The sequence below is a fragment of the Sphaeroforma arctica genome (assembly GCF_001186125.1).
Source record: "Sphaeroforma arctica JP610 unplaced genomic scaffold supercont1.522, whole genome shotgun sequence".
In the NCBI taxonomy this organism is placed as follows: Eukaryota; class Ichthyosporea; order Ichthyophonida; genus Sphaeroforma; species Sphaeroforma arctica.
This window is the reverse complement of record NW_014040036.1, coordinates 14,187-21,947: the sequence shown is the minus strand read 5'-3', so window position 1 is coordinate 21,947 and position 7,761 is coordinate 14,187. Positions and strand designations below refer to the sequence as shown.

General features: G+C 44.6%; 6 protein-coding genes across 6 annotated transcripts; 2 read left to right on the top strand and 4 right to left on the bottom strand.

Moving 5' to 3' along the window:
• Window positions 1-249: 249 nt before the first annotated feature.
• On the bottom strand, window positions 250-1,511 carry SARC_06949 (hypothetical protein; the record flags this gene model as incomplete). The annotated part of the gene is made up of 2 exons (XM_014299127.1): window positions 250-840; window positions 1,398-1,511. 2 exons carry the CDS (start codon window positions 1,509-1,511, stop codon window positions 250-252), a joined length of 705 nt encoding a protein of 234 aa, XP_014154602.1.
• A 1,580-nt stretch (window positions 1,512-3,091) lies between these two features.
• SARC_06948 (hypothetical protein) lies at window positions 3,092-3,780 on the top strand (the record flags this gene model as incomplete). Its single annotated transcript, XM_014299126.1, has 2 exons — window positions 3,092-3,302; window positions 3,332-3,780. The coding sequence occupies 2 exons, from the start codon at window positions 3,092-3,094 to the stop codon at window positions 3,778-3,780; spliced, it is 660 nt and encodes a 219-aa protein (XP_014154601.1).
• Window positions 3,781-4,205: 425 nt separating this feature from the next.
• On the top strand, window positions 4,206-5,254 carry SARC_06947 (hypothetical protein; the record flags this gene model as incomplete). The annotated part of the gene is made up of 2 exons (XM_014299125.1): window positions 4,206-4,755; window positions 4,818-5,254. The coding sequence occupies 2 exons, from the start codon at window positions 4,206-4,208 to the stop codon at window positions 5,252-5,254; spliced, it is 987 nt and encodes a 328-aa protein (XP_014154600.1).
• Window positions 5,255-5,430: 176 nt separating this feature from the next.
• Window positions 5,431-6,480, bottom strand: SARC_06946 (hypothetical protein; the record flags this gene model as incomplete). Its single annotated transcript, XM_014299124.1, has 4 exons — window positions 5,431-5,517; window positions 5,558-5,716; window positions 5,764-6,277; window positions 6,398-6,480. The coding sequence occupies 4 exons, from the start codon at window positions 6,478-6,480 to the stop codon at window positions 5,431-5,433; spliced, it is 843 nt and encodes a 280-aa protein (XP_014154599.1).
• An 84-nt stretch (window positions 6,481-6,564) lies between these two features.
• On the bottom strand, window positions 6,565-6,924 carry SARC_06945 (hypothetical protein; the record flags this gene model as incomplete). Its single annotated transcript, XM_014299123.1, has 1 exon — window positions 6,565-6,924. One exon carries the CDS (start codon window positions 6,922-6,924, stop codon window positions 6,565-6,567), a length of 360 nt encoding a protein of 119 aa, XP_014154598.1.
• Window positions 6,925-7,180: 256 nt separating this feature from the next.
• Window positions 7,181-7,708, bottom strand: SARC_06944 (hypothetical protein; the record flags this gene model as incomplete). The annotated part of the gene is made up of 1 exon (XM_014299122.1): window positions 7,181-7,708. The coding sequence occupies one exon, from the start codon at window positions 7,706-7,708 to the stop codon at window positions 7,181-7,183; it is 528 nt and encodes a 175-aa protein (XP_014154597.1).
• Between the last annotated feature and the right edge of the window lie 53 nt (window positions 7,709-7,761).

Here is a 7,761-nt window from a genome sequence, read left to right as displayed (position 1 = left end):
TATATATATATATATATATATATATATATATATATATATATATATATATATATATATATATATATATATATATATATATATATATATATATATATATATATATATATATATATATATATATATATATAACACACACACACACACACACACACACACACACACACACACATATATATATATATATCCATATGCACACACACACACATTTATATAATCATACGGATATACGGAACATAATCTTGGTTTTATTCATTCGCCACGATCTTCTAAATCCTTCTCTAATTTGGCTATAATCTTATTTATCATATCACTACGCGTCTCATTACGTGGCGTTTCTAGTTCATCCTTCAATCTATTTATTCCATGTATGATATCGATTGAAAACCGAGTTTCGTCCGCGGTATTCATGCGATTTGCACTGGAATGTGGGGTTATAGCTGGTGTATTCTGAGTTCTATCTATATACGCCTTTACCTTGTTCAGATATAATTCTAAAGACTCAGGCTTTTGTGCTGACTTACTTGGTTTCCTTATAGTGCTGGTCTTCGTACCTTCAATATCAGCCTCGGTTGTACTTGGGTTTGTTGTACAGGCAGTCGATAGGCCGAATGGTATCAAAGGATATGTCATATGTTCAAACATTGTTAGATTCTCTGCCTCTTCTACATACAGGAAAAATAGCATCTGATACTTGTTTTTAGCAAAGCACAAACGGCTGGGCGCATTGTGCCCGCTCCTACCCTGTTCTGACCAGAAACTACCGTACTCTCTTCTTAGATCTCCCCAAAGAACAAATATCTTGGTTGCCATCTCATCCAGCCAAGTATCAGGACAGGTAGCCTAAAGCGCATAAATCTGGGACAGATCCATCGGATCTGTAAAATGGAAAAGGGATTAATTAATAAAACCATTAAAACCCATTTAAGGAAAACTGAGTTTACGTACTATTAAGAGTATGTTTATATTACAAGATTCAAATGTGAAGGCCCGGCTTTTATACAGCCCCCACCCAGCTTTGAGACCCAGGAGAAGCAAATTGCTCACTCAAGCTGATTATGGGTCAAAAAGCGAGAAAGAAAAACGGGTCGAAAACATCAAGTAGCATAACGTATAGTTAATTTTTCTCAGGCGGAGAAGTTAAGCGTTCTCGGTTACCCTGTGAGTTTTGGGCTTAGGTCCAGTAGGTCTGTGGTGGTTGACTGGACGTTTCTTACGCTTAAGTGTCTTAAGCACATATGAAGAGTGAGCATTAAAGCTCGGGATAAATGCTGTAGGCGGGTAAATTTTAACTTCCGGACGATGGAAACATGCAACCGATTTTCATCACATAACTCGCTACCGTTATCAGTGCACATTACACTTGGCCACCCGTGGTCAGCAAAGACATGGCAACATACTTCTGCCACGGTCTGCGTACTTTTGTCCTTTGAAGGATAGAGCAAGATATACTGTGACGCCACATCAACGAAGTGGCATACGTAAAAGTCGCCTGTGTTCTCGGACGTGGGCATGTCAACCAGATCAATGATGACCCTGCGCCATGGAACATCTTCAGTCACACTCTTAAGCGGTGCGAACCCATAGCGCTTAATCTGGTTGAGATCACAGTCTGTACATGACTGATATACTCTGTCAACTTAAGTTGCCAGCTTAGGGTGCGCGATCCCATTTTGCTTAGCATCTTTAAGTGCGTCTACTACGTTCTGGTGCTTCAGCTTATGGCTTTGCGTCAGCCAAGCAAGAATGTTTTTAGCATTCTGCTCCTCCAGAATAAAGGTAGGGTGTTGAGAATCCACTTCTTGGCTCGCATTTTATGCCAAATGTCAAAATGCCTTCTTTTTTCCTGTCAAATGTGAAATCGCTTTTTTTTCATGCCAAATCAAAAATGCCTTTTTTGTGTGGATTTTTCACACTCGCACATTTTTATATATAGGATTTTTGCAATTATGTTTCCGTTTGAGCCGGACACAGGCGGTGATAAATTTTTTATTTTATTTTTTTTCAATTTTGTGTCCGTTTGAACTGGACACAATATCGTTGAGCTTAGCGACGTAGTACATACGGGAATCGCTAGAGCATGCAGAATGTATGGAGAGAATGCGAGAAGTTGAGCTGAACCGTACACAGGCGGCAGAAAAGCAGCCAATATGGCCTCGTGTACGATATTTACAAATCGTATCATCGTGTTAATCAACACCAAAATGAGACCGACCCAATGGTCGCACAAGCCTGGTACTGGATGGCTACGCTTCACAAGTTCGAGTGTACACAGAAGAGACGTTTTGACGTCTACGTAGGACCAACAGACCAGACTCGAACGGTATTACCGTTCGATTTTTACAAATCACGATGAAGCGTAGGGTGGTAAAACGCTCGTAGTGCAGGGTGGTTTCCACGCTGCTGTTTACAAATCGCATTGCCATTAACTCTACGCTTCAAGCGTAGGGCCAATGGTAGAAGCAAGTCGCGGACGTCCGAGCACCTAGAAAACGCTCGTAGTGCAGGGTGTTTTCCACGCTGCTGTTTACAAATCGCATTACCATTAACTCTACGCTTCAAGCGTAGGGTCAATGGTACAAGCAAGTCGCGGACGTCAGAGCACCTAGAAAACGCCCGAACGCTCGTAGGGCAGGGTGGAAACCACCCTGGTGTTTACAAAACGTATTACCATTAACTCTACGCTTCAAGCGTAGAGTCAATGGTAATCTGAACGCTCGTTAACGTAAAAAAAAAAAAGCAAAATCAAACGCCAGTCGGAAAACCTTATTATTGTCGTGACGACGCCATAACGCAAACAATAAGTAAGGACACACCCACGCGTAATAGTATACCATTTGTGTCAAATGATGGTGCTGTATTTGACGTGCACACTATAGGCGACGGTACAGTTTATGATACCTTCTACAAGGCTGCTGATGTGGCTAATCTCGTTGGAGTTACGGGGGCAAAGGTTGTGAAGGCATCAGTTGACGATGAGTTGTGTTTCCGATTCGGAGCGGGTGCAACTGATCCTGTCTACATTTCCCTAGACGGACTCGTTCAGTATATATTTAACAGTAGAAAGGCCAGAAAGAGACCGTATGGAAAGTGGATGCTGGAAATCCTACGCCCATTTATGCAACGCGACGACGATGAAATTATCGAGCTAGCTAAGGAGTCTCTCTCCAAGACTATCTCCCCTGAATTGGCTGTCTGCTTTGAGATGGGGATCTACCTCATCCTCGTCGGGACCGTGGGGCAGTTGCAGGAGAAGTGTACTGTACCTACTAACGCAGACGACAACCACGTCGTGGTCAAGCTCGGTATGTCAAAGACAAGTATCATGATGAAGGCAAGTTTCCCCGGGCGGAACGTCTGGCTGTTATATACATGCCCTCTGAACTTGCTTTCAAGGCCGAGAAGGCAGTGAAGGACTTCTTCCACGAGCTCCACGACGCCAAGCCGTTCATGTACGAGGGGCAGACGGAGGTGTTTTCTCTTCCGTGTGAAAAGCTCCTGGGTATAGTGGGGCACTTTACCGACATTGCAAAGGAGGTGGAGAGCGTGAACGTGAAACATAGTCTATCTCACATCATCGAGACTCTCAAGCTGAACCTTGAGCATACCACCGGAATACAAGACAAGGTGGCTTTGAAAGAAGAGACGATCGTGTTGAAGGATGAGAAGGTGATCTTAAAGGAAGAGAATGCGCGTCTATCACAACGTCTGAATCTGATTTCTGAACGTCGTGACGAAGATCAATACAAGCATGCTGAGGATTTGAGAGAGATCAGAACTTAGCTTGATCTAGCCAACGTTCAGACTATGAAGTATGACAGCGCCGATGCGCAAGCGCTTGCGGCTGGACGATTAGGTCGTATCCCAAACTAAAAAATCCGTTCTTATATATAATCGCTGAGTTTCTCGTTCAATTTTTCAAAATATATCAACAACAACAAAAATTAAGCTTATAGTATTTCACCGCATTTTTTTTTGTTGACTGGTGTGTACTATACCGACAGAGGCAAAGTAAATCCTTTCACCCTAAAGGTACACGTACCTCTACCATTGAGGCAAAATATGTATATACCCTAAAGGTACATGTACCTCTACCATTGAGGCAAAATATGTATATACGCTAGGGGTACATGTAGCTCTACCATTGAGGCAAATAAATGTCGAAATAACTATTGTCTTTCGAATTACAACTCTAAATATTATTCAAAATGGGTTGTGGCATTGAAACGCTCCCACCTACTCTTGCATGTAAGTCTTTTGCAGATGAAAATGGTGTTGAAACTGTGGGTGATGGTACAATAGACAACACATTCTTTAAGGCGCTGGATGTCTCAAAAATGATAGGTGTTTCGAATTCAAGTAAAGTAGTACAAGGGCTCGAAAGTGACGAGTACGTCAAAATCAAAATCGATAACGTTGAAATACTTTTCGTGACGACACTGGGACTTGTGAAATTCATTGTGTCATCCAGACAGGCCCGTAAAGGCCCAAATTGCAGATGGCTGCTTGAAGTTATCCTCGCCTTTGTAATTCGGGACCACATGCAAATTACTGAGCATTGCGCAAATTCTCTCGCAGCAATCCTACCCGACACGTTTTTACTTGGTTATCCAACCGGCATCTACGTTCTTGAGATCGGAACCGTTGGTAACCTACGCGATCAGTGCACTCAGTCAACAAATGCAAACGATTCAGATATAGTGCTCAAGTTCGGGATGTCAAAGACCAATATTTTTCGTCGTTTGAAGGAACACGATGGTTTATTCAACAAGCCAAAGCTTCACATTTTGTGCTGCACGCACTCCGAACTTGCTGGCAAGGCGGAACGAGATATACGGCAATACCTCAAAAATATACTCTACCGTTTCACTACAAAAATCAAACTGAACTGGTATCTATCAACCCTGGTGTGTTTGGCTCTGTGATAGTTCATCTGAAGGATATTTCACTAGACCGGGCAAAAGAGTCGATGAAACACAACTTAAGCCATGAAATTGAGCTCTTGAAACTCCGCATAAATACGGCCGAAGAACGCACTATTGAGCTCACAGATCGACTCGCCGAAACTCAACAGCAACTCATTCAAACACAAGCGCGTGCACAACTCGACAAGGTGCAACAGCATACGTTGCTCATTGAAGCAAATGGGGGCGTCAAGGTCGCCGAAGACCAGCTGCGCGAACTCCAAGGTAACTTCATGAAGATGTGCGTTCCAGCACGTGTGCGAAAACGGCTCCGTGATGATGGATCGACTTGATGGTCAACAAAAAAATAAAATGCTTGAATCAACGTCTCACAATTACAATTATACATCGAACAATCCACATACACCTGTATTTGTGGTGCGTAAAGTTCGTACATGTGTACTTTTATTTTTCTGAGATTCCAGGGCATCGTCAATGACGAATATTTGGGAGATTCTTCTACATCTACTCACAAAGGTATATAAAAGGCGTAGCACGTGAATAAGGTCTTGAACTCTTGTCGTATCGTCGAGTATCTCCCCCCTATATTCCCATCCTGACTGCAGATAGTAAATGATGGTGTTGGGAGGTTCGACGGTATCACCCTGGAATTGATGTATAGTAAAGCCACAGCAAGTCTCAAAGGTACCCTGGGGCACACCACCATTCACAAACTGTTGCATTCGAGTACGGGACATGACCATGTCTTTAGCAATATTGAATACTGGGCACGCCTTGTTGGCCCTGTAGATAACCTCGTCTTCCAGACGTTTATCTCGGACTTGCTAAATAATATTCATACCCGAACAATTGTAGTTGAGGCGTAGCCTAGATCTCCGGGACTCGGTGAGTCGGGGCCTGTCATCTTCTTCCGTGGGTTCAATGTAGAATCTACCCCATTTCGTACACACGTTGTACGGGCACGAACGTCGCGCCAATTAAGATAATTCATGTGCGAATCCTGAGAGTCATAGAATAGTTGGAGCCTCTCCGAGCGTTTAATAAGGACTTTCGGGAAGTGCTGTTTGAGCATACTCTTGATCTGGAACTCCTGGTAACTGGCCGGGATGACAGTGTTTTCGGATAACCTGGCGCGTATCTCCATCGGCTTAGCTACCAATTCGTTTATTCGGGCGCCAGTATCGAACCGTTGCTGGACGTTCATGTATCGGTAGTACGATATGTTGGGCAACCGGGACACTTTGGCTGAATTAAGCATCTCCAAGTTGCGCGTGATGACCATCCACTTCGGGGACGAATGACGAATTGGTAGGCCGGGTCGCTTGTCAGAACCATCTTGGCATTCCAGAGCTTGGCTATGACACACAATATAAACTTGGGTGACTGCATCACAAACTCGTCCAGGATTATGTACTTGCAATCAAACCAATTCGGGACTCCATGCGATTTCAGGCCGCCAGGAAAAGGCTTGATACCTTGGTGCGGGGGTTCTTTGGAATTCCAAGAATGTGTCTTTGGCCTCGTCCAAGGTGTTTCGCGAGTTTGCATCGTTTGTCATTTCAGTGCGCAGGTTCCGCAGACACAGTATACGTACAAACTCGTGTCGATCTGATCTTTTAGAGATAAAGCCGTTCAGCTTGCCTTATCCTTCTTGTATGAACTTGACTAAGGAGTCCCATATGTATTTATATTCACCGACATTGGAGAGGGTGCGGTCGCATGTAAATGCCGACATGTGCACCGTGTTAGTGCCAAAGTTCTCGGTCGCGTACTCTGTGGTCAGAGTATCGGGGTCCAAATTAAAGGGGCTAATGGCTGAATTACCGTCTTCGTTGCTGGTCATGGGCATACCGTCCCACCCACCGTGATGGAAGATCTTGGACTTGTGTGCATTGACCAAAGCGTTCGTGTTGGTTGTCAGAAATGATCCGTGCAACTCGCGCATGACGCCGACATCCCCCGTATGGCTGATCCGATTCCCCGGCAAACTGCAGGTACGCATCGACCTGGTCTTGGTGTGTAAGCCCCTTGGTGTTGCAGCATACATGTATAGGCCGGGTGAACCGATCAACGCCGGTGGGGTCCAACTCGGGGTGCTGGGCTAGCAGCGCCGAGTCCGTGTTGGACGACTGTTCAAGGTTCAGTACTAGACTCGGAATATAAGTGCTAGTCTTGATCCGGAACGGCCAATGTATAGGCGCGGTGTTGAGGTTGGAAAGGTAAATACCATCCACACATATACGCAGCAACGTGGCGCCTCACAGGACTAGGAACTGCAATTGTTTTAACATAGTGTACCGCGTCAGCGACTTGACGGTCGCCGTAATGACAACAAAGGCCCGATTATTGGTCGTGTTAATGCCCGCGACGGCGTCACCGTTGATCATTTCGATAGTCGACTTGACTGGGTTGCATCTGTGCGTCATAATCTCAGCGTGCGCCCGTGAAGGTAAGTGATAGGTTTCACTGGATTCGATTATTTGGAAGATCCCAAAAACTTTACAATTCATGGGGATATTGAGATTATCCACGATTTTTTTGCCCATGTCGGTGAAACTGTGGCGGTGTACCACATCCAAGCAATCTACAGTGCGCCATCCCCAGCATCCGGTGATGATCTGGATCCTATATTCCAGTTGTCGCATTTGTACAATGACGGGGGAGTAATTGACGTGCATCACGAGATGTAGACCCATGGGGGCTACGACTTTCTCCCACATCTTGTACATGTAAAACCCCGGTCCGAAGATTCGGTCCGTGGTCCGGAAGTCCGTGATGATCGGCATTCCTTCATATGCGGCTAATTTACGCGTCGATATTGTAAACTTCGATGGAAATT